Source organism: Thrips palmi, unplaced genomic scaffold (assembly GCF_012932325.1).
Source record: "Thrips palmi isolate BJ-2018 unplaced genomic scaffold, TpBJ-2018v1 HiC_scaffold_18, whole genome shotgun sequence".
Classification (NCBI taxonomy): domain Eukaryota; kingdom Metazoa; phylum Arthropoda; class Insecta; order Thysanoptera; family Thripidae; genus Thrips; species Thrips palmi.
This window is the reverse complement of record NW_023144627.1, coordinates 6931145-6955119: the sequence shown is the minus strand read 5'-3', so window position 1 is coordinate 6955119 and position 23975 is coordinate 6931145. Positions and strand designations below refer to the sequence as shown.

The following is a 23975-nucleotide window of genomic DNA, read 5'->3' as shown; positions in this document are numbered from 1 at the left end:
GCGGGGCGTCCCGTGTGGGTGCGAGAGGGACAGAGCGACGAAATCGACTCTCGGCGTCAGTCAGCTGGAGTTGTGCGTCTTCCTTTCGTCGGCGTTTGTCTCGGTGCCTCACTTTTAGACTATCGTAAATGTGCCGCTGTTTCGGCACGGGATTTCGCTCCAAATTGGTGAACGCTGTTGAAAAGCTTTCGCTCATTCCCGAGGGGGGCGCAGCTACCTGGCCACCTTCCCGCGCCCCGCGACTAAGCTAGAGAGTGGTTCTGAGCCCATCAGAGAGTCCCAATTCACTTACAGTCTCGCGAGGTCGCTGATTTGAGAGCCGTCTAATTTTTGGTGAAACACTAGCAAGCTGCAGAGCTGTGGCGGACCCCTTAACTTGCATCCAAAACCTCTGGACGCGTTTTGAGCTCCAGAGTCGCTAAACGGGACTCGAACCGAACGTGTGACCCCACCAATGGATTGCTCTCCGAACGAGGAATCCATTGGTGGGGTCACACGTTCGGTTCGAGTCCCGTTTAGCGACTCTGCAGCTCAAAACGCGTCTAGAGTTTTGGCCGCCTCCACCGGTCTTCTGGCCCACTGTGCGCCCCTCCCAGAAAAGCTCCTCCGTGGGGATTATGAATCGCTTTGCAACCCCATCATACGTTGAAGCTTGTGAAAATTCTTGAGAGTTGGGAGCGAGGCGGAGGGGGTGCGGAACCAGCTTGAATTTAGATGTGTGTAGACTTCCGTTTGCGGAGAGATTCCTTCCCTCGAAAGCGGGGCGCGCGGTTTCACCGAAAAGCGTCTGCCGGCAGCACACTGGCGTGGCGCTGGCGGTGGGCCACGGACGCGGGGTGGGGCCGCGCCCCGCACGCCCCGCACGCCCCGCACGCCCCGCGCAGGGCCGTGCCAAGTGAGCCAGACGAGGGTGAAGGCCGTCCGGAGCCCTCCCTCCCACTCAGCTGTTCCGCCGGCCGCGGGTTCGAATCCCGCCACCAGTCAAAACATGAAAATCCTAAAGACCTTAAAATCCTAAAAACCCTAAAAATCCTTAAAATCTCACACACCTTAAAGTCTTGAAAAAAAAATTTAAAACATTAGAAAGCCTTAAATCCTTAAAATGCCAAATACCTAAAAATCATATTACCCTCAAAAAACCTTAACACCTAAAAATCCTAAAAACCTTTTAAAAAACCTAAAAACCTAAAAAATCTAAAAAAAAACTATCACAAAAAAACAAGGGCACGTACCATGACATGGTTATGCAGCAGGTGTGTGAGCGTGTGAGTGTGTGTGTGTGTGGGGGTTTGTTTTGTTGGGGTGTGTTTTTTCTGTGTTTTTGGGCGTGGCCCCACGCTTTCCCGTGCCCCGCACGCTGCGCAAGCTACGCACGCCCGGCACGCGCTCGAGCAGATGCACGCGGCGCGGTCGCGACGCGCACGCCGCCGTGACCGTTTCAAAAAGGGCCGCGACCGCCACTGTAAAAAGGCAGAAGGCCGATTACACAAGGAGTGTGTGTGCGTGTGTGTGTGTGTCCGTCGGCGATGCCGTGTGTGCAATGGATGACGAACGGGGTGGCCTGCACCTCCGGCTCCCCTTCCCCTCTCCTCTCCCCCTCCCCTCCCCCCCCCCCCCATCCCCTCCCCTACCCCCACCCCCGCGCGGTCCCATTAACGCCGAAAAGGCAAATGCCCCCCCCCCCCTGCCACCGGGGCTCCGGGAGGCGCATGGATTTCACATAAGCGACGCCCGAGAAAAAACCCCCGCCCCCCCCCCCCGCCCCGCCCCGCCCCCCCCCCCGCCCCGCCCCCCCCCGCCTCGCCAGATTTTGCTGATGCCCCGGCTTCCTCCGCTTCCGTAAATGGTGTGAACACAGAGAGAGGGGTGGGGCGTAAGACGAGTGCGGTGAAAAAAAAGAAGGCATGATAAATAACACGAATTTTTGGGTCTCGAAGTCCGTTTCCCTTGAGGCCGTCTTGCTTCTGTTTTCCTGCGCTTTCGACTAACGCGTGGTGTGTTGCGTTAACCAGGTCTCGCTGCCGTGTTCGAAAAGTGGCTTCGGAAATTGCACAGTGGGTCAGAGGACCGATGGAGGCGGTCGAAACTCTAGACGCTAAATGGGACAGGAATCGACCGCGTGACCCCACCAATGGGTTCCTCGTTCGGATAGCAGTCCATTGGTGGGGTCACACGTTCAGTTCGAGTCCTGCTTAGCGACTGTGGAGCTCAAAACGCGTCTGGAGGTTTGGCCGCCCCCACCGGTCTTCTGGCCCACTGTGCGCCCAGCCTATGACGCGCCTTGCTGCTCCGCGAAGCCCTCTCGTTCGGGCGGCCGAGTCTAGCTCCCCTCCCCACCTGTTCGTCTGTCCGCACAGGTGCTTCCCGTCGGGCCGCGAAATACTGCACCGAGATAACATCGAAAGTGCCGTTTCAAAGTTCCCGCCGCTCTTTTTTTCTCGCGCCGAATTCCGGGTCGAGAGCGCTTCGGGGACAAAGGAGAAGAGCAGCGGAGAAATAAAGCATTTAAAAGCGATTCCGCCAACTTTTCTGCCACTTTGCATAACGCAATGAATTTACGACTGTCGAAGTTGCCGCGTTGCCGCCGAGTGGCTCTCTCTCTCTCTCTCTCTCTCTCTCTCTCTCTCTCTCTCTCTCTCTCTCTCTCTCTCTCTCTCTCTCTCTCTCTCTCTCTCTCTCTCTCTCTCTCTCTCTCTCTCTCTCGCCCGCTCGCCGCGTCCCCGGACGATAGATCTACAAGTTTTTATTGGATTGTTTGCGAGTTAGTTGCAAATACTGTATCGGCGATTCGGCCCCCTCTTCTCGCCCTCCCCTCGGCCGCCCTCGGCCCTCCGATGCTGTAGTGCTAATTAAAACATTTGTCTTTTCACTTGTTCTTCTCCGCGTCGAGCTGCCAGAAAAAAAGGCGAGAAAAAAAATCTGGTTTTACATATAAAAGTATTGTTAGAGTGTAAATAACACTGATTTATCTCGCCGGACGGCCACGGCACCCCGCCTGCGAGTGCGAGTGAGACAGACAGCGGTCGTCTGGGAGTGCGAGTGAGACAGAGAACTGGACATAGCAGCGACGTCCAAGTTTATTCGGCAACTTTTGTCGCGTGGAAAGGAGAAGGAACTATGCATCATGAGAGACTGGCTGAGTCTTGGACCGCAAGGGTGGCCAGTAATCAAAAGGGACAAAACTCCAGATGCGTTTTGAGCTCCAGAGTCGCTATACTGGGCTCAAAACGAACGTGTGACCCCACCAATGGATTCCTCGTTCGGAGAGCAATCCATTGGTGGGGTCACACGCTCGGTTCGTGTCCCATTTAGCGACTCTGGAGCTCAAAACGCGTCTAGAGTTCTGACCGCCGCCACCGGTCTTCTGGCCCACTGTGCGCCGCCTGCGAAGCGGTGTCGGGCCGTCCCGTTGCACAGCGCAGTGCGTCGGATTGCCTACCTATGGCGCCCAACGACGACCGGGTAGGCAAGCCCGCTACACCGCTGTGCGTCGCGGGCCTGCCTACCCGCCAGGCGCGCTCCAGCAGTGTAGCACTAGAATTCGCGGATAAATTCTGCACTTGCAGTGCTGCCACACAAGCAGACAAAAAATCCCACACTGGACCAGTGTCGAAAGGGTTGCCAACCTCAGCCTGCCTTCCAATTTTTTAAGATGTTAGGCTGAGGTTGGCAACCCTTTCGACACCAGTGCATCGTTGGAAATTTTGCCTACTTCCGTGACAGACCACAATTATTTTTTGCTAATTTTTTGTAAACGAACGAAGGTTGAAGGGGTGGTGTGCTGTAATGCCCGCACTGGTGTTGCAGCTTCGATCATACACGGCCACAACGGGATGGCGCCCCCGGTCAACAGCATCAAGATGGAGAACCCCAGCTACTACTGCTCGAGCTACACGCCGCCCGCGCCCGACCACGCGCCCATCATGCCCACCGTCGCGTACAGTAAGTACACACTGTTAAAATTTTTTTAAAAAAATTGTCAATAATCAATGAGCTTTTCGGGGAAAAATTGCCTCCGATCTTCGAAAAATTATATTTTCTACTTGATTTTTTTTTTGTGAAGACTGTGGAGAAGAAAAATGGTGTGAAACTTTAATACCCTACGTCAAGGAGACAAAAACTGTCCCTTTCTTGATCCCTCTCGGTGATTAGGAAACGCATTAGCCCGTGTGAAGAAAGGGAAAGTGGAGATGAACCCTTTTGCAGCGTTCGTCGCTCTGTCACTCTCGCCCCCCGACGGGCCGGCCGGCCAGTGCGAGCGAGACGGAGCACGGCGTGTCCTGAGCGAGCCTGCTGACGCGCTGCTGACTCCCGCAGGTCCACTGTCGCTGCCGAGAAGTTCGCAGAGCCCCGGAGAGCCGCGCACCAAGCGGCTCAGACGGCTCTCGTCGCAGGACGACCTGGAGCTGGGGGCGGGGCCGGGCGCGGGGGCGGGGCCTGGGGGCGGCGCAGGCTCGGCCCCCAGCCGGGACAAGCCCCAGGAGGTCACCACCTACTACTCGCAGAGCCCCGCCTCGCTGTCGTCGCAAACCTCGTGGCACTCCGACGTGGACCATACAGCACTTGGTGAGTCCACCCATCTCCCACCTTGCAAACTATTTCAGGACTTAGAATGAAAAGGAGCTTGTCAGCAAAGTATTTTGAGCATGCATAGGTAAGCTCACACACGGTAAAACGGTACCTGGTTTTCCCATGAAGCCTATGGCAAAGACATAGGCGATTTCCAGGGGGCTCCTGGGAAAACCAGGTACCGTGCAGAGAAAAAATCCTTCGTAATTTACGAACAATTTCTTCGTAATGACACTACACTGAAAATAGAAAGGTCATACTTTTGACCGCTTAAACGGTCTTACTGAAATGTACGACCGAAAAAGGGTCATACTTCGATGTATGACCGAAAACGGTCATCCCGTTATGACCGAAAAAATACTTGTTATGACCGAAAAACGGTCATACTTTATAGTGTATCACGGGTAAATGCTGATATATCCCCAAGCTAAACAATAGCCAGTCTCGCTGATGTCTGACCTTTTTTTGGTCATACATTTAAGTATGACCGTTTTTCGGTCATACATTTATGTATGACCGTTTTTTCGGTCATACTTTTTGTATCACCGAAAATCGGTCAGATGTCTCACCCTTTGAATTTCAGTGTAAATAGTTTGTACCGTGCATATGCTCAAAATACTTGGTAAGGTCTTAAGCGTGTAGCTTCCAATTTCGAAATTTTAGAACAATGCACTGTGAACTGAAACTTTTAGTTTTTGTCATTTTGACTAGTTTTTTTTCATTCGAAACCACTCCCTTGCTTGAATCAACTTCTACACGAAGAGCAACCAAATTTCAGTCGATTTGATTTGAGCTTTCTGAGAGAGAAGCACTCGTACTGTAGTCGAGCATGTGTTGACTGCGTAGCGAACGCCCTCGAGACAAGCACGCTACGTTTTGCCCATGCCACGCCATGGTAGACGAAACCCATTAAGACTGCAGCGTTAATGGCCGTTTAAATAGTGTGTGCTGTAGTTCGCCCCCCGGCCTGACCGAATAACAAAGTTTTGCGTGCCAATTAAAACAAACAACTCGCCCTGCCCCCTGTGTGTTTTTGTTTTTCTTTTCGCTGACGGCCAGTGTTTGCAGGCGGTCCCTCGGGCTCGTCGCCCCATCTGCAGATGCAGGCGTCGGGGAAGTCCCTGAAAAGCCGGCTGGCGTCTCGCCGCGACGGTACGTCATCAAGGCCTTGGTCAAGGCCGTCAAGGTCACCGAGGCCTTCGTCAAGGTCATCGGGGTGGAGGCAGGGCACCCGTCAAAGCACTCATTGTTCTGCGCAAATTCGTTGTCGCACGATCGTTTCTCTCTCACTGGGTTGTGCTTGCTGGTGGAGGTTCGCTGAGATGGCCAAGGCTGCATTTAGGAAAACACCTAAATATTTCCAGTTTGTCAAACTTCCCTTTCGGGTGAGTATTGGTGACGGTGTGGTTGGGTTTCTCACTGCTCCGTTGTGGGCTGCAAGTAATTGTCATCGAAGGCCGAAGGTGAGGTCCCCAACAGCAATGCTTTGAAGGTGTCTTTGGTGGTGGTGCTTTTGTGGCGAACGCTTGCGTAGTGCTTTCTTGTATGGCGATGCATGCTCGGGGAACACCTGTGGTTGTCCGGACTAACTCATTAACCATTCACACTGTATCGCACTGTGGGCCAGAAGAGGCGGTCGAAATCCTGGACGCGTTTTGCGCTCCGGAGTCGCCATACAGGACTCGAACCGAACGTGTGACCCCACCGATGGATTGCTCGTTCGGAGAGCAAATCCATTGGTAGGGTCACACGTTCGGTTCGAGTCCCAGTTAGCGACTCCGGAGCTCGAAACGCGTTCGGGATTTTGGCCGCCTCCACCGGTCTTCTGGCCCACTGTGCGTACCGTCGCGGCTTCGAAATAAAGACGGGCAAACTGACGCGGCTTCGCGGTGTTGTGTTCCAGGTCTCCCTTCGCCGCACGGTTCCGTGGCGCTGCAGCACACCCCCAGCTACTACTCCCACGTGCACCCCGGCCACCACCCCGACCCCAACCAGCAGCAGCAGCAGCAGCAGCAGCAGAGCCCCAAGTACCCCGAGAACGGGCACGACACCACCCTCACCGACTTCGTCACATTCGTGTGCAACCAGGAGGGAGACACTGGCCAGCAGGTAGGCAGTCGCACAGTGGGCCAGAAGACCCGAAGAGGCGGCCAAAACTCAAACCGCGTTTTGAGCTACAGAGTCGCTAAGCAGGACTCGAGCTGAACGTGTGACCCCACCAATGGACTCCTCGTTGGGAGAGCAATCCATTGGTGGGGTCATACGTTCAGTTTGAGTCCCATCCAGCGACTCTGGAGCTCAAAACGCGTCTAAACTGTGCGGGACACCCCATTAGCGCGAGGGAGACAGAGCGATGAAAACGAATCAATCTGCGAACTCCAGGAAGGAGAGGTTTGGTCGAGCATACGCTTATTTGGTTTTGTTTGCTTCCGCAGGTGAGCAGCGGTCGAAGCCCCACCAGACTACCGCAGTACTACACCAGCTCCATGCTCCCCCCTCCCCCGCCGCCCCCGATGGCCAGGCCCGTGGCTATCATCCGGTCGACGGGGTCCTCAGGTACGCGCCGAACACGTCATCTACGTGCCAGCCACGCGCACAGTGGGCCAGAAGACCGGTGGCAGCGGCCAAAATCCCGGACGCGGTTTGAGCTCCAGAGTCGCTAAATGCGACTCGAACCGAACGTGTGACCCCACCAATGGATTGCTCTCCGAACGAGGAATCCGTTGGTGGGGTCACACGCACGCTCGGTTCGAGTCCCATTTAGCGACTTCGGAGCTCAAAACGCGTTCGGGATTGACCGCCGCCACCAGTCTGCAGGTCCACTGTGGGCCGCCACTCTGTACTGACTTGGTGTTTCTCCGGCAGGCGAGCTGCCGCCCGGGCCCCACACGCCCCCGCCAGTGGGCCCCCACTCGCCCCCCATGGGCCCAGACTCGCCCCGGGGGCGGTCGGGCGCGGTGTCGCCGTCGCAGGACCCGCAGTCCCGCTCCGTGGTGTCGAGCCCCTTCGCCGTGCGGAGCGAGTACACCTTCAGCCACATACACCAGCCCCCGCAGGTGGGTCTCCCGGCGTTCGAAGGGTTGCCAGCCTCAGCCCGCCCTCTTCATTCCCAGACTCGTCGTCAGGCTGAAGTGGCAACCCTTTCGACTCTGTGGCACTTTCTGCCCCCTTTTCGGCCTTGAGCGCTTTTTCTCCGCCGCCCCTGTGAAAACAATTAAAATCTCAATTCCGATTTCCGGCCGCAGATCTTCAGCTACCCGCCCATGTCGGCGGCGTCGTCGGTGGGCGGCATGGTGAGCGCGTCCAACCTGAGCCTGCTGGTGTCGTCGCCCGGCGTGTCGCGGAACGCCGTCAACCTGGGCGCCGGCCTGGGCGGCGGCCTCGGCGGTTCGGGGCTGCGGCCCGGCGCCCCCGGCGCGGGCGCCCGTCTCGCTGAGCGGGCCTGGCGCGCCGCCCACGCGGTGGAACCCCGCCGCGCCCACGGCCTTCATCGGCCTGGACGAGGAGTACGGCATGATGGCGCCGCTGCTGCCCGCCGGGGTGGCCGGCGACCAGCCGTCGCAGCAAAGCCTCATGGACGACGGTAAGCCATCCGCACTCCTCGCTCTGTCTCGCTCGCACTCACAGTGGACCAGAGAACCGGTGGGGGCGGACAAAACCCCGGACGCGTTTTCAGCTCCAGAGTCGCTGAATGGGACTCGAACCGAACGTGTGACCCCACCAATGGATTGCTCTCCGAACGAGGAATACATTGGTGGGGTCACACGTTCGGTTCGAGGCCTGTGTAGCGACTCTGTAGCTCAAAACGCGTCTAGAGTTTCGGCCGCCTCCACCGGTCTTCTGGCAAATCCACTGTGCGGCGGGGCAAGAGAGAAGTGCGCGCAGCGAAATCGGACAACAGAGTCTCGGCTTGAACGCGCAGTGTCGCGCGCCCGGGTTCGAATCCGCAGACAGCACCCCGTTTTTGATTCCAGACCGGTACTTCGGCGTGGCGCCGTCGCACGCCGAGCCCATGGACACCAGCCAGGACATGGGCGGGCCCCCGCCGCCCCCCGGGCCGCCGCCCCCCGGCTCGCAGGGGGCGGGCCCGGGGTCGACGGGCAGCCACGGCTCGAGCGGGGGGCAGTCGCCGACGGGCTCCGGGCCGCCCACCCCGGCCAAGGCGACGTAGGCCGTCGGGCTGAAGGAGCCTGAGCCTCAGCCCAGCCCCGGCCTGCTCCCTGGCCCAACTCTGCGCTGGTAGAGCGAAGAGCGAACCCCACGAGCAGCTCGGAGTGCCGCGAGACGCGATTTGCGCCACGCCGGCACCCCGGGCACACGACACGACCACGTGACAGAGTCCTGTCAGTTTGTCACGGACAGTCATGGACACGACGCGGCGCCGCCACGAAACGAATGTGATACGTTATCTAGTTGGATCGCTTGCTCAAGCAGGCTGTTTGTTGTTTATTAACTCTTTTTTTTTTTTGTTTCTCTTGTTTATTTTTTTTCTTTGGTGAGGTGTTTTTTATTTTAAGTGGTGCCGAGATTTGTTGTTGTTGTTGTCGCTGCCTGGAGACGAACTTTGAGTGATTGCTCCAGGGGGCAGCGGGGGGACGAGGAGGGAAGTGCGGAGCTGTTTCTTGTTACCAAAGACTTTAGTGTAGGAGTAGGTCATGCGAGACCACCTAGTGAACAAAATGAAACCTCGGTCGTGGTTTGTTTTTCTTTTTTTCTTAATTAAAAAAAAATTGTAATTGTTATTATTGTGACGGGGGTGCGTCGCGGGGCGAGCTCGCCCTGTGGGGCAGCATCCTTCGTGCCACCGAAATACGTAAGCCGATCCACGCCCGCCGGCCTCCCAGTGAACGAGGAAGCGTGCATGCCATGCTTTCCTCCGTTAAGGTTGTGATTTGTTAGGTCCGCTTGTGCCGAGCCGAGAGGGCCGTCGAGTGCCCCGCGGTGCCGGGCTGGCTTCGGGGTCTCCTTCGCGTCTCACGTGGGCGTGGTACTTCCCTGAGGCTGCCGAGCCACGCGAGGAGGCTCCGTGCTGTACAAGCCGCCGGGTACTCCGCGGTGTGTACTCAACCCCGAGTACTTCCGCGCATTGCGGCGCTCCCGGCACTCTCGGCGAGGTGTTGATGTCGGCCCGCCAAGGGTCCGCTAGGTGCTCCGTTTGTATGCTGACTGGCACACTGTCACACTGGCACACGCTTTGCGCTGTCTCTCCCTCTCTCTCGCATCGTTTGAAGAGACAGCCGGCATGGCCATGGCATGGTGCATGGTGCTGTTGTTGAACGCCCCTTTTTTTGCCACCCATTTTGCCCCAGCCTTTGCGGTTTGAATTGACTCGAGTCCGAAACAATAGAAATGGAAAGAATAAAGAAAATTACCGTTTTGCCTTTTGACGGGCCTGCTAGTAAAGAAATTCTCTCATCAGTTTGTGGATTGTTTAGGTACCTTGTTTTTTGGCTGGACTCTGTAACTATACAGCTTTAGATAACATTGGGCTCAGTGTTTGTATGGTGAGGTGCGGAGGGGTAATTTTACTGTCATCAGCGAACTTAACGCAAGTGACTTGAATGTCTGTTTTGGGACGCACAGAAATATTGGGGAGCAGTGGAACAAAACCACACGAGAGAAAAGCTTGCTGCTGTTCATGGACCAAATACTGCATACAAGTTGTTTTCATGCGCTTCATCTTTTCGTACAGGATTTGTCTTGGAAAAGTAGTAGCTTTTTCATGTTGATGCACAAACCTGAACACAGATGCTTGTTCTGCTTTAGTTCAGCTGTGGCATAAAAGAGGCGTTCCTTTCAATAGACAATGTTTTACACTATGTATAAATTGTATTATAGGGACATGATAAATTTTTGTTATTGTCAAGTATTTATTTCTAATAGTAAATGGATAGTTTAAGTATGAAATGGGGACTAGATGGCTATGGCTGTTGGCTTAACTCTTTGTATTGGGTGAAACTACATGCCTGTCATATGACGCATGACGATCTCTGCAAATTTGTCATGTCCCTAAGATTCTGAGGTATTAGGATGTTTGCTTTCTATTAGCGTGACCTTTGAAATAAATTGTGTCTTGTGAGGAGTGAATTCGAATGCTTCCTTTTAACCAAGGGCCAAAGTGTTGATGGTTAATAGATGATCCAGGATACAGTGGTGCCTCTTTGAGCCCTCTGGGTTCGACCTGAGGCATAAAGAGTAGGCAGTACTTGGTTGGACCAAACCACATGGTTGTATTCTTTGCTCAGTAATGCTTCAGTAAAACTGGACCATTGTCTGCTTTCTCCTTCTTGTGTTTTGGAAATGGTACTCCTTGATAAAAAGGCACAAAATCTGAGACTTCTTTGTGACACTTAATACTATCAAATATTACTGTTCGAATTTCTTTAAAAGTGCGGAAAGCGAATCGATAGCAACATCTCAAACACAAGTGTCGAGCTTGAGTTGATTGTGTTCAATACTATGGGATATAGATAATATCCATGCACTGTCAATTTGATTTCATTTTATTTAAGCTACTCGTGATTTACTGTGAAGTGGTTCAGTTCGTGAAAAGTTGGAATATTGATGCTGTCTTTGGATTGGTGGTTGTGTTATGGAATTTTTAAGGTTTAATCAGTTAAATTTGTGACTCAGTCACTGTACAAATTTATGGTAGATACTGTTAATTCCAAGCCACACAATACAAGGAAAGGTGATTTCAAGATCCCACTTTAAGACTACCTGCAGACTGCCTTTCATTTTATAATTTAGTTTGTAGTTCTGAGGGAAGATGGTGGCTCTTAGCATTGTCTAAGTTTAGTGTCTCATGTGTCAACCAGTGTAAATATCCATAAAATAAATATTTGGTGGACACGAGAAATTTATTGAATATATTTGATCTTCCCTCAGATCCTGCTGCTATGGGAGTGTTAGTGTTATGTTGCTCACTTCTCTGTACATAAAGCATATTTAATTTTTAATAATACCTTAGCTAGTGACTAGATCTCATTATGTTTTCCTTAAAAGGCTGAGCTTGAAGGCCAGAAGTAAGCCATCAGTTTCAAGGAAAGGGACTGCAAAAGAACTTCGTAGGATTTAATCCTAATTTGTATCATCCTTGATTTAATTCTAGGTGCATTGAGTTAACCGGATAAAAGCTATTCAATTCAAGCTGGTTTTGATTTGTATACATAAGTAGGTTGGCTTTTTTTCCATCTGCAGGTTTCTAACATTTTTACATGTTCAAATGGAGATTCTAGTTATTTTCCTGCTGGTATACAGAAGGAAAAATCTTTCGTAAAAACATCCAAAATGGATAAAAAATTTACTCATGAAGAGTAAGTTAAGTTTTGAATTTATTGTAAAAGAACTCCACTTCACAGTTGTCACACAGATTTACTAGGTCAATATTTGTTATCATTAGTGCCATGTACAGAAAAAACATAAGTTCTATGTGAGCCAATAGCCTTTAGGTCTAACAAACAGTTTTGTAAATACAGCTATTATAATTTAGATTTCAGAAATCTTTGTTTTTTAATATATAGTTTATGTTTGTTATTTTCCCGTTTTTGTCATAATGAATAAACTGTGCAATGTATCATTTACGGCTGTTCATGATTTTATGTAGTCTGCTAAGCACCAATTACTTTTCATTATTTTCTGTCACGTAAACAATCGGGTTTATAAAAGTTGCTACCGCATCCACACTTGCTTTTAAAATTCGCTAACATAGGTTTTTTTTGTATTGAAAGTGCTATCACTATCAAAACATTTATTTATGAGCTAACAGGGGCTCTATTTCAGACCATAAAGCAATATTCTGTTAATAAAAAAATACAAACATTTCTATTCTATGAAAATAAAATGTATGATGGAAGATCACAACTAGTAGAACAAAACAAACCCAAGTATAGAAAAATAAAATTTGATATAAATATGTCTAGTGTGAACATATTTTTCTGCAATTATTGTATCTTTAACATCACTGATAAGGCACCTTTACAGCTCTGCAGGCATAGGCTTACCATCCAGGGCATTTAAAATATTCCTTGCTGTTAGTTCTGCCATATCATTGCGAGATTCAATACCTGCACTGCCAATGTGTGGGATCACAACTGAAATTTTAAACAACAAAGCACACTGTATTACATGATTTTAATGGTATTTTAACATTTAGGTGGAGGTGGGCATGAAAATTGATGCACTGGCTTACCACAGTTAGGAAGTTTTAGGAGACGGTGATCCGGTGGAATAGGCTCAGGAGTCATCACATCCAAGCCTGCACCTCGTATTTTTCCCTTTTCCAATGCCTCGATAAGTGCATCTTGATCAACCACTCCTGCAAGCATGTATACCAGGATCAGAAAATCATACATGCCATGCAGTAAATCATGAACAATGCAATATGCCCATGCTTATTCACTTACCTCCTCTACTTGTGTTTACAAAAATAGCTGATGGCTTCATTAAGTTAAATAGCCTCTCATTAAAATAATGTTTAGTTTCAGGGCTCATAGCAAGAGCACAGATTATAAAATCACATTTGGGTAGCATCTCTTCAACTGGCATTCGAACAGCTCCTATATCTGAAGCCTCAGGGTGGTCCTTACGGCCAGAGTACAGAAACTGTTTCACTCCAAATCCTTTGAGCAAGCGAGCAGTTTCTTGACCAATCCTTCCAAAGCCAACAATGCCAACAGTTTTACCCCGAATGCTTGGACCGCACATCCAGGATGGAGACCATGATGTCCATCCACCACTGGACAAAAAATAAACCCATTAGAGCAAGAAACTACAAGGCTACAAGTACTGTAGTACATTTCCTTTGATTTTACAAAGTTACATTCTTACTTGAAAATTTCTCTATGCGCCTCAAATAGCCTCCTCGATGTAGCCAAAAGAATACCAACAGTAAGCTCCGCCACAGCGTATGTCAACACATCAGGAGTATAGCCTACTTTAATTCCCCGCTTTTTGGCTTCAGCGACATCAATGTGCTCGAAACCAACTGACATTGTGGCAATTACTTTCAAAGATGAGCCTGAAAAATAAATAATGAAGGTACTTTAGACTTTGCAACACATGATCTTAAGGAATTGAAAGACAAGAGAACACACTTACCAGCAGCATCAAGTACATTCTTGTCAACCTTGTCTGCTATGTTACAAAAAAGGGCGTTCTTTCCTGCTACACTTTTGATTAGTTCGTCGTAAGGTGGCGCCTTACATTCTGACCACATTTCCACATTGCATCTGTCAATGGGAAATATAACACATATATATTGAATGAATGAAATTATTTCAAATGGATGAGTCCAAAAGCCGCGATGACGTTTCGCTGACGTATTGTAATGCAACTTCTTTGAAGTTTTTAGAGTAGTCTCCACAGACGATAGCAGACGACACGGACACGGCTATATTACTGCTGTTAAATCACGATCGGAAAGAAGTCAACTCACTTTTCCTTGAGAAGATCGATTCCGACACTGGGCACATCAGGTCTCGTGACGTAAACAGAAGGCTTCATGGTTGCAAAGGACCGACAACGAAAGAAAGGCCGCAAAAGAGAAGAGGCCCTAACCGTTACTGAGCCGCTGGACAACATCTTGATGTCCTCCACCCCCTCCACCCCTCCACCCGCACCTCCCCTCCCGCCCTACGCAGGAAGACCAACCCTACAACAAGGGAGTCGGGAGCTTTCGGGTCAGTAAAAATGCAAAAGTTTGAAAAAAATTTTCAAAACAATCTCTCTTTTAGCGGGAGTTTTATTTGAAACAACGATTCGATCCTTTAACGTCAGAGAGAAGTTGAAAGTGTTCCGGTTTTTCAGGGAGTGTGCCAAAAATTTCTCATAGAAGCCACCAGCGCACTCTAGCGGTGTGGTGGTAAATATTTTGTTTGAAGAGCGAAGAGCGTCAAAACTCGGGAAGCCTAACCTTCGTAGGGCCAGAAACTTTGAATTTCTCGCTCTGAAACCTGTGTTTGCCAAGTGCCTGTGTTGTATTCGTGTTTTAGTTGGATAGTCTGCTGGAAACGGCGGATCCCTCTTGTCATGGTCAGGCCATAACCATGATTTTGACGAAGGTCAGTGCGGTTGATGCGATTCTTCTAGAGCGTCGGCATCTCGTCTTAACGGTGTTGTTTTCATGTGCAAACTCCCTTTTATTCCAATTATTTTCAAGGAAGGCATTTTGAAAATTGAGAGATAACTTTTTACAATTTTTGGGTTTATGTTAGGGCGTTGGTTCACCGGAGGCTGTAACTGCCAATCCTCTTGATTTTAGGCTTAGGACTGGCCCATGAAACAGCATACATTTTTAAAATATACACTTACTTCCATTTTTCACATTTAGTTCTGTACTTGTCTCTATTCAACTATTAATCATCCAATTGATTGTCTTAGGAACTTGATGCTGGTGGCCAAGGTGGATTGCCCGGCATTGTTGAAGCGGGCCCATCAATGGCGATGAGTGGCGGCACTCCGAATGGGGCAGTGAATGGCCTCCCAAATGGATTGCACGAAGCTCCCGTCAATGGCATTGTTTCCAATACTTCTAATGATATAGCCAACGGTCCTTGCACCAATCCACCAAGTGCTCCAAAGGTATTGTAACAAATCACCAATCTTCCTCTGATCATGATATGATTTTCTGAGTGGCAATTAAAAAGTATTTGTGTAGAAACTTTAAAAATATGGTATTTTTTGTTTGTTCAAGGTACCCAAGCGCAGTCATGAAGAAACACTGAAAGGCATTGAAAATGCAATTGAGGCATTAGAACACAAAGGCCTTCAATCGGATTCTCGATATCATCATTTAGTGGCTCTTCGAAATTTCCACCTTTCAGCATGTCCTCCTCCTCCTGTGGTACCTGTTTTGGATCCTTCTCTTCCTCCGGTTAGTTTGTTGTTGGTTTGTCCCAATTTTGTGGTTTTTGCTCTATTTTGTCTCTATAATTTTTCTTTTTGTGTTTTGTTTTTCTCTTTTAAACTTTTAGTTCAAGCTGACACCAAACCAATTAAACCAGCTGCGAACTCAATTCATGGCATATCGTCTTTTGGCTCGCAATCAGCCTCTCACTAGTACACTAGCGCTAGCAATTCAAGGCAAAGGACCGATGCCCCCTGCTGGTGCAATTTCAGGGCCGCTAAGTGACTCCATTCCTCCTCTCCCCGTAAGTATACGTTCTTTTCATTTTTTATAAGTGCCTTTTTTTAAAAACGAAAATATAATGATTTTAATATCCATCTATGATCCATTTAGACTTCTGCACAATCAGCAACTTCAGCTCAATCTCAACATGGTACTGGCATTCATGGCACCCAGCAGCAATCACACTCTTCACAGCAAGGTGCTGTCCAGAGAGGCCGTGTCACTCTTATAACCAAACCACCTGGTCTAGATCCTGCTATTATTTTGCAAGAAAGAGAAAACAGGTTTGTAATTTCACTCATGGAATTAGTTTGTCCCGATTTTGTATGTATGTGTTTACCTAACACCAGATATTTTATTTTGTATTTTAGACTGGCTGCTCGTATTGCTTTACGCTTAGATGAACTAAACAATCTGCCTACAAACATGGATGAAGATCTCAGAATGAAAGCTCAAATTGAACTCCTTGCTTTAAGATTACTTAACTTCCAGCGTCACTTACGGACAGAGGTATTAGAGTTTCAGTCTTTTGTGCACACAACATCTTGGTTGTTAATAAAGAATTAATGCTAATTACTCTTAAATTTTTAGGTTGTTGCTTGCACACGCAAAGACACTATGCTAGAAACAGCTGCGAGTATAAAAACTAATAAACGGCCCAAGAGGCAAGGTCTGAGGGAGGCTCGTGCCACTGAAAAGCTGGAGAAACAGCAGAAGGTCGAGGCTGAGCGTAAGAGAAGACAGAAACATCAGGTGGGGTTTTGTTCTATCTACTTTATTTCTCCTTTGTAATTCTATTTATTTAATATGTTGACATGTTTACATTTGAGACACTTTATAATTTACTTTAATTTTGTCTGCAGGAATACCTTAATGCAGTTCTTCAACATGCAAAGGATCTCAAAGAATACCATCGCAATAATCTAGCTAAAATTCAGCGAATGAACAAAGCTGTTATCCTCTACCATGCTAATGCAGAACGAGAACAAAAGAAAGAGCAAGAGCGCATTGAGAAAGAAAGAATGCGCAGGTTGATGAACGAGGATGAAGAAGGTTATCGTAAATTGGTTGATCAAAAGAAAGACAAGCGATTGGCCTTCCTACTGGACCAGACAGATGAGTACATCGCTAACCTTATGAAGCTTGTGTCAGAGCACAAAGCAGAGCAGGCCAAAAAGGAGAAAGAACTGAAAGAGCAAAGGAAGCAGAAGCGAAAGAAAAAGAAGAAGAAAAATAAATTTGACGATTCCATGGATGAGTCTTCCCAATCAGAAATGAGAGTAGCGGTCATTGAAAAGTCTTCTGGCTCTGTTATTTCTGGGGATGATGCTCCTATGGCATGTAATTTGCAGCAGTGGCTGGAAGACCATCCTGGCTGGGAAAAGCTTGACAGCGATTTAAGTGATGAGGAGGGTGATTCTTCATCTGATGATGATCAGCAAGATGAAGAAAGCAAAGACTTTGATGAGGTACCTGATGATGAAAAAGTTAAGAATGTTATTCAGAAAGCCAAAAATGAAGATGATGAGTACAAATCCTCTGCTGATGGCCAGACATACTACAGCATTGCTCACACTGTCAATGAAAAGGTCACCAAACAGGCTTCTATCATGGTCAATGGTAAACTTAAGGAGTACCAAATCCGAGGTCTAGAATGGCTGGTCTCTCTGTACAACAACAATCTGAATGGTATTCTTGCTGATGAAATGGGTTTGGGTAAAACCATACAAACCATTGCTTGCATCACCTATATTATGGAAATGAAAAAGGTGAATGGGCCCTTCCTCATCATTGTGCCTCTTTCAACGATGTCCAATTGGGTTCTTGAGTTTGAGAAGTGGGCCCCATCAGTCCAAGTTGTAGCGTATAAAGGCTCTCCAGCTGTACGCAGGGACTTGCAATCTCAGATGAGGGCCACCAAGTTCAACGTTCTCATCACTACTTACGAGTACATCATCAAAGATAAGGCAATTCTGGCAAAGGTACGTCAAAATAAATGTATTGCAGTGATATTTTAATATCAAAATCATTTTTTTAAACATTTAAATTGACATTTCTTTGTTGCATGTCTTTTACAGTTGCATTGGAAGTTCCTTATTATTGATGAGGGTCACCGTATGAAAAATCATCACTGCAAGTTGACTCAGGTTCTGAATACCTATTACATTGCTCCACATCGTCTCCTCTTGACTGGTACTCCCCTTCAAAACAAGCTACCCGAGCTGTGGGCCTTACTTAATTTCTTGCTGCCCTCTATATTCAAGTCTTGCTCCACTTTTGAGCAATGGTTCAATGCTCCATTTGCTACCACTGGAGAGAAGGTACTGCAATGCTCACCTGTCTCAATAAGAAAAAGTGTTTTGCTTTCTAGTGTCGTTTCTTAATATTTTTTGCCTGCTTTCTTTTTAGGTTGAGTTGAATGAAGAAGAGACAATTCTTATTATTCGACGTCTCCACAAAGTATTGCGTCCTTTCCTGTTGCGGCGTCTGAAACGAGAAGTAGAGTCACAACTTCCTGATAAGGTTGAATACATCATTAAATGTGATATGTCTGGTCTACAACGTGTCCTATACAAGTGAGATTCTTCTTTTTGAATATTCCTGTTTATGTAATTGGTTCCGTTTTCTTTTGTGACATGTATCACATTGCCATGTTTTATGATTTTTAGGGTGATGCAGACTCAAGGCGTGATGCTTACTGATGGCTCTGAGAAAGGAAAGCATGGCAAGGGAGGAGCTAAGACCCTTATGAATACCATCATGCAACTGCGCAAACTCTGCAACCATCCCTTCATGTTCCAACACATTGAAAAGGCTTACTGTGAGCATCATGGCCACCACAGTGGCATTGTGACTGGGTATGTATTTGAAATTGGAATGTTTCAATTTTCTTACCTTTTGGATTGTTCTGTAGATTTCTTTTGTTTTCTTTTTCAGTCCGGATCTATTCCGAGCCTCAGGCAAGTTTGAGCTACTGGACAGAATACTCCCCAAATTGAAAACAACAAACCATAGGTGTTTGCTTTTCTGTCAAATGACACAGCTCATGACTATACTTGAAGTGAGTACTCCAATGTTTTTGCAACTGAATCAAAATAATATTCATCATGAGAGATGAACTCTCTTTTCACAATTTGCTTTTCTGTCTGTATTAGGATTACCTGAATTGGCGGGGTTTCTCATACCTGCGTCTTGATGGAACAACAAAGGCTGAGGACAGAGGAGATCTTCTTAAACGTTTCAATGACCCTACTTCTGAATATTTCCTCTTCCTTCTGAGTACGAGAGCTGGTGGTCTGGGTCTGAATTTACAAGCTGCAGACACAGTTATCATTTTTGACTCTGATTGGAATCCACATCAAGTAAGAATTCAGGCTCCCTTTTTTTTTTTCTTGGGTTACTATGTAATGTAGCATGGTTGTCATTATCTTGTTCATTTCCTCCCAACTTCAAGGATTTGCAAGCTCAAGACAGAGCTCATCGTATTGGTCAAAAGAATGAGGTCAGAGTTTTACGTCTCATGACTGTCAACTCAGTAGAAGAGAGAATTTTGGCTGCTGCAAAATACAAATTGAATATGGATGAGAAGGTTATCCAAGCTGGTATGTTTGACCAGAAGTCTACTGGCTCTGAAAGAAGACAGTTCTTGCACAGCATTCTACATCAGGATGACAGAGATGATGAGGTTTGTTCGGTTTGCCTCAGTGCTTCTGTATATCACTTTATAAAGATGCAGTAATTTATCAATTCTTATTTCTTTTTTTCTTTTTAGGAGGAAAATGAAGTGCCAGATGATGAAGTTGTGAATCAAATGATAGCACGCCATGAACATGAGTTTGACTTGTTCCAAAAGATGGACATAGAGAGGCGTCAAAACGAAACAACCAATAGACTTATTCAGGAGGATGAACTCCCTGATTTCCTCAACAGAAATGAGGAGGAGGTAAACTTTAGCAGCACTTGTACTTTAGAATTAAAACCCTTGTTTTTTTTTTAAACATATTGCTGAAACATGGCTTTTCTTTTTCTTTTGATCTGATTTAGATTGAAAACATGTGTGAAGAAGAGGATGAAGAGCAAGAACTAGGCCGAGGTTCCAGGCAAAGGAAGGAGGTTGATTACACTGACAGCTTGACAGAGAGAGAATGGTTGAAGGTAAGTCATCCATCTTCTGCCATGTCATGTCCAAAGATTCCAACAGTAGCACTGTTGCATTTCTGCGGTGGTATACTGCAATCTCACCCCTTCATTTTTCTTTTATAAACAGGCTATAGAAGAAGATGGAGGTGAAGAAGAGGAGGAAGAAGAAGTCGATGGAGGTCATAGAAAGTCAAAGAAAAAGTCACGGAAGAAGAAACACAAGGAGGAGGATAGCTCTTCACACTCCTCCCGGAAAAAGGCTAAGCTTGATGTGTCCAGTAATATGAAACATGCCATGCGTTGTGTGATTGAAATAGTTATGAAATACACAGAGTAAGTTAACTTGACAGATTTATTTATGCTGTTTTGTAATTACCATTTCCAGTGTTTAATTTTGCCACATTTCTATCTTATTTTTTTACAGAGATGACAGGCCTATTGCTGAACCATTTGTGAAGTTGCCCTCTAAGAAATCTCTCCCATATTATTATGAGGTTATCAAGAAGCCCATGGATATTAAAAAATTAAGTCAGCGCATTAATGATAACAAGGTACTTGTTGACTGATCAATTCTGCTGTGGATTTTTATTATTATTACAGTATTATGAAAAATTTTGTGCAATGCTGACTGGGAACTTTCTTACAGTGCGCTTCAATGGATGACTTGGAGAAAGATTTCACTCTTATGTGCACCAATGCTCAAACTTTTAATGAAGAAGGAAGTGATTTATACAATGACTCTGTAACATTACTCCGTGTCTTCCGCCAAGCTCGTGCTCAAATTGAAACTGAGTTGCTTTCCAAAGATGATGGTGAAGATGATGAATCTTCAGGTACACTTCAACAATGTGTGGGATGTTATTTGTGATATTCTACTGTTTTTAGACAATAGTGACTAAGCTATGTATATTTTTCTTTATTCTTTTCAGTTATGAGTGGTGTGACTGTATCGGAGAACCCAGACGCAGGCAGTGTGAAGGTGAAGATCAAGTTGCCGAAGCCTCCAGCTTCCAGCAGCAGACGTCGCATCATTGACGACTCAGATGAAATTGTGGGCGAAAGTGACAATGCCAGAGGCTTGTACGAGGTAATGCACCCTTGTGGGCTTGATGTAGATTACTAGAAATGATAATCTTTATGATATTAATTGTTGATGTCTTTTGCAGGATTCAATGGACACAGACTAATGGCAGCAGACACGTACTAATTTATGAAATATAATTGTAAATATTCTTCTATCTAAGCCTTGCATAAATGAACTTAATCATTGTTTTACTGATTCTGTCATTGTTTTTGTAGTAAAAGCATTACATTTTACTTAAATAGTGTAATTTTGATTGTGCAATCTGAGCTTTTAAATACATTGTTTCTTAGGACAAATCAAATAGGTATTTCATTTATGCAACATCCTGTCTCCCCCTGCAGCACAACATGCTCCAATTTGGGCCATTTAAATTTTTGAACCAAAATGAGAGATGATCGCTGACTAGTCAAATGAGCGAGCGTAGCTGCCACCGCGAGCGAATCACTTAACATTCTGTGCGATCCTCCACACTCCACCAGAGGGCGCTCAGATGCCCACAACTTCAGAGGCGAATGACTAGGTGTGCCACGGCCACAATGGGCAGCTAGAAGCGGAGCATGCAGACACACTAGTCAAAGTCGCGAGAGACACTGCCCCCGCGAGAGAACCACTCTGATGTTCAGACAATTGAATTGACAGAGGAAAAGAAACAGCTTTAACCATATCAGTATTTATTTATTACAACTTACAACGAAACCAGAAAATCGTATTTACACTCACATACACATATACTTTAAAATCATAGTAAGAGAAAACAAATAGCAAGACGGCACAATTTTTTTTGTTAGTAAGTTATATTTAACAGTCTTATAAAGTTTTTTATAAATTATATACAGCTCTCTTGTATCTTATGGGAAGTAGTCACTATGTTGTTGATGGAAAGTGGTCGAGACGGTGATGTGCTTATGGACATCTGAAACAAGGAAGTTAAACGTTTAAAAAGCGAGGTACTGGCAAGTCTGCGCTTGGAGACACTGGGCCATCTGTCCGTAAAGGCACTGGACAGTCTGCGACAAAAGTCATGTTTGGCGACACTCACCTCCTTGACTGCGAAGGGGGTGGGCCCCCTGCAGCATGCCTCCAAGTCCCCCCTGAGGGGCTCCCTGAGGGGCGGCAGGGGCGCCAGGCCGTCCCAGCAGACCCCGGGGCCCGCGATGCCCCGCTCCGGCCTCCTGCTCAAGGTGGCCATGGAGGCCATGGACGCCATGGAAGACAGGCGGACTTTGGCCTCCATCTCCTCGAACATGGCGTCGTCGTCCTCCCAGCTCTCGCCTTCGTTTTTCCTGCGCCGCTGCTGTGGCGTCCGGCAGTTGAGCGTCGCGAACACGTGCACCGGCAGCTGCTTCGGCGGCCGCCGCTCTGCAAGCAGGAAGAGCAGGGACGTCAGCGACACTGTAGGCACCCCGATGTACCAGTGGGCCAGAAGACCGGTACAGGCGGCCAAAACACTAGACGCGTTTTGAGCTCCAGAGTCGCAAAACACGACTTGAACTGAACGTGTGACCCCACCAATGGACTCCTCGTTCGGAGAGCAGTCCATTGGTGGGGTCACACGTTCGGTTCGAGTCCCATTTAGCGACTCTGGAGCTCAAAACGCGTACAGAGCTTCGGCCGTCTGCGCCGGACTTCTCTAGCCCACTGTGCGAAGGGGTGAGGTTGGCAACCCTCTCGACACTGGCGCACCGTGGGAGGTTTTCCAAACTGACCGTAGATGCTGGGGATGACGTCGGGGTCCGTGTCGTCCAGCGGCGGCCGCGGCCCCGCCGCCCTGAAGGTGGAGTGTGCGTTGGCGTGCGGCGGCGGCGCGGCGGGCGCGTCCAGGTGCGGCGCCGCCTCGCCCGGGTCCAGCCCGGGGATCATGACGGCGGTGGTGGCGGGCGGCGGCGGCTTGTCCGCGCTGATGCCGTTGACGGCCACCTCGCCCGGCCGGTGGCGGCCCTGGCGGCGCCGGCACAGCACCACGGCCATGGCCAGGAACGCGATCACCAGCACCGCCGCGCCCACCGCCGCTGCGGCCAGCAGCGGGCTGGGCGGGCTCAGTCGGTTCGCGTCTGGAGCACAGGGACCCAAAACATTCACTTTTAGTACCGAGAACTAGTTCGTAAATTACGAACCCGGGGTACGCGAACCGAACGTGTGACCCCACCAATGGATTCCTTTCCCAGAGCAGTCCATTGGTGGGGTCACACGTTCGGTTCGAGTCCCGTTTAGCGACTCTGGAGCTCAAAACGCGTCCAGAGTTGTCCACGACAAGATTCTTTTCTTTGAAACGCCTAAAATACGTGGAGTGCACTCGACAGTCGACTCGGCAACTCATCGCAGCCTTACCAGTGTACTTGGCCACGCCCTTGAAGCGGAGTTCCTGCAGCACCACGGGGTCGGAGCGGCCCTTGGCGTTGATGGCGTAGACGCGGACCTGGTAAGCCGAGCTCTGCTCCAGGTTGCCCTGCCACTCGATGACGGGCGGACCCCGCGTCACGTTCACGTTGTACCTGGGAAGCCACAAGCACCACAAGCGCGGCGTGAGGGAGGCTTCGAGGCGGCGCACAGCGGGCCAGAAGATGGGCGCAGGCGGCCAAAACACTAGACGCGTTTTGAGCTCCAGAGTCGCTGAATAGGACTCGAACGTGTGACCCCTTGTGACTCCTCGTTCGGAGAGCAATCCATTGGTGGGGTCGCCAGTTCGGTTCGAGTTCCATTTAGCGACTCTGGAGTTCAAAACCAGTCCGGGACTTTGACCGCCTGGGCCTCTCGGCGGCGGGCAGCGCAGCTCAGCCCCTGCGCGGTAGGCAACATCCTGGTCCGCGCGCAGCGGAGCGCGCGCGTTGCCTACCCCGCGATTCACAGGGGCTCTCGCGCCGGGAGTAGCTCCGAACCTACTCCCTGCGGCCTGCGCTGGACCGGGGGTATCGCCACTCGCCCTCCTGCGCACTGATTCCAAGAGCCGTTTCCGTCGCTCTGTCTCTCTCGCACTCACGAGGCGTCCCGTAAAGGTGCGAGAGAGACAGAGTGACGAGACGAAACGACTCTTTTAATCAGTCTGCTTCGATCTGC

General features: G+C 48.6%; 4 protein-coding genes across 4 annotated transcripts in view; 2 read left to right on the top strand and 2 right to left on the bottom strand.

Moving 5' to 3' along the window:
- LOC117644279 (nuclear factor 1 X-type) overlaps positions 1–12152 on the top strand; it is a 134635-nt gene extending 122483 nt beyond the window's left edge. Inside the window, 9 exon segments of the mRNA XM_034383600.1 lie at positions 3808–3942; positions 4318–4566; positions 5638–5721; positions 6473–6678; positions 7005–7125; positions 7435–7625; positions 7815–7972; positions 7974–8152; positions 8544–12152. Coding sequence (XP_034239491.1) covers positions 3808–3942; positions 4318–4566; positions 5638–5721; positions 6473–6678; positions 7005–7125; positions 7435–7625; positions 7815–7972; positions 7974–8152; positions 8544–8740 — 1520 coding nt within the window. The 3' untranslated portion in view covers positions 8741–12152.
- Positions 11924–14174, bottom strand: LOC117644280 (glyoxylate reductase/hydroxypyruvate reductase). The gene is made up of 6 exons (XM_034383601.1): positions 14006–14174; positions 13669–13799; positions 13399–13588; positions 12975–13306; positions 12761–12886; positions 11924–12662 (listed from the first exon to the last, which is right to left on the bottom strand). Exons 1-6 carry the CDS (start codon positions 14149–14151, stop codon positions 12547–12549), a joined length of 1041 nt encoding a protein of 346 aa, XP_034239492.1. The 5' UTR covers positions 14152–14174; the 3' UTR covers positions 11924–12546.
- Positions 14175–14421: 247 nt separating this feature from the next.
- LOC117644278 (ATP-dependent helicase brm-like) lies at positions 14422–21222 on the top strand. The gene is made up of 21 exons (XM_034383599.1): positions 14422–14630; positions 14950–15150; positions 15263–15442; positions 15543–15719; positions 15809–15981; positions 16069–16207; positions 16289–16450; positions 16561–17679; positions 17776–18018; positions 18107–18273; positions 18367–18555; positions 18635–18758; positions 18853–19059; positions 19152–19382; positions 19470–19640; positions 19742–19852; positions 19965–20170; positions 20262–20388; positions 20484–20670; positions 20767–20924; positions 21004–21222. Exons 1-21 carry the CDS (start codon positions 14616–14618, stop codon positions 21022–21024), a joined length of 4308 nt encoding a protein of 1435 aa, XP_034239490.1. The 5' UTR covers positions 14422–14615; the 3' UTR covers positions 21025–21222.
- Positions 21223–21633: 411 nt separating this feature from the next.
- The window catches only part of LOC117644658 (nephrin-like), a 32055-nt gene continuing 29713 nt past the window's right edge, over positions 21634–23975 (bottom strand). The window contains exons 10-14 of the mRNA XM_034384269.1: positions 23250–23413; positions 22942–22972; positions 22628–22689; positions 21961–22280; positions 21634–21834 (exon numbers count right to left, since the gene is read on the bottom strand). Coding sequence (XP_034240160.1) covers positions 21748–21834; positions 21961–22280; positions 22628–22689; positions 22942–22972; positions 23250–23413 — 664 coding nt within the window. The 3' untranslated portion in view covers positions 21634–21747. The remainder of the gene's footprint in view (positions 21835–21960; positions 22281–22627; positions 22690–22941; positions 22973–23249; positions 23414–23975) is intronic.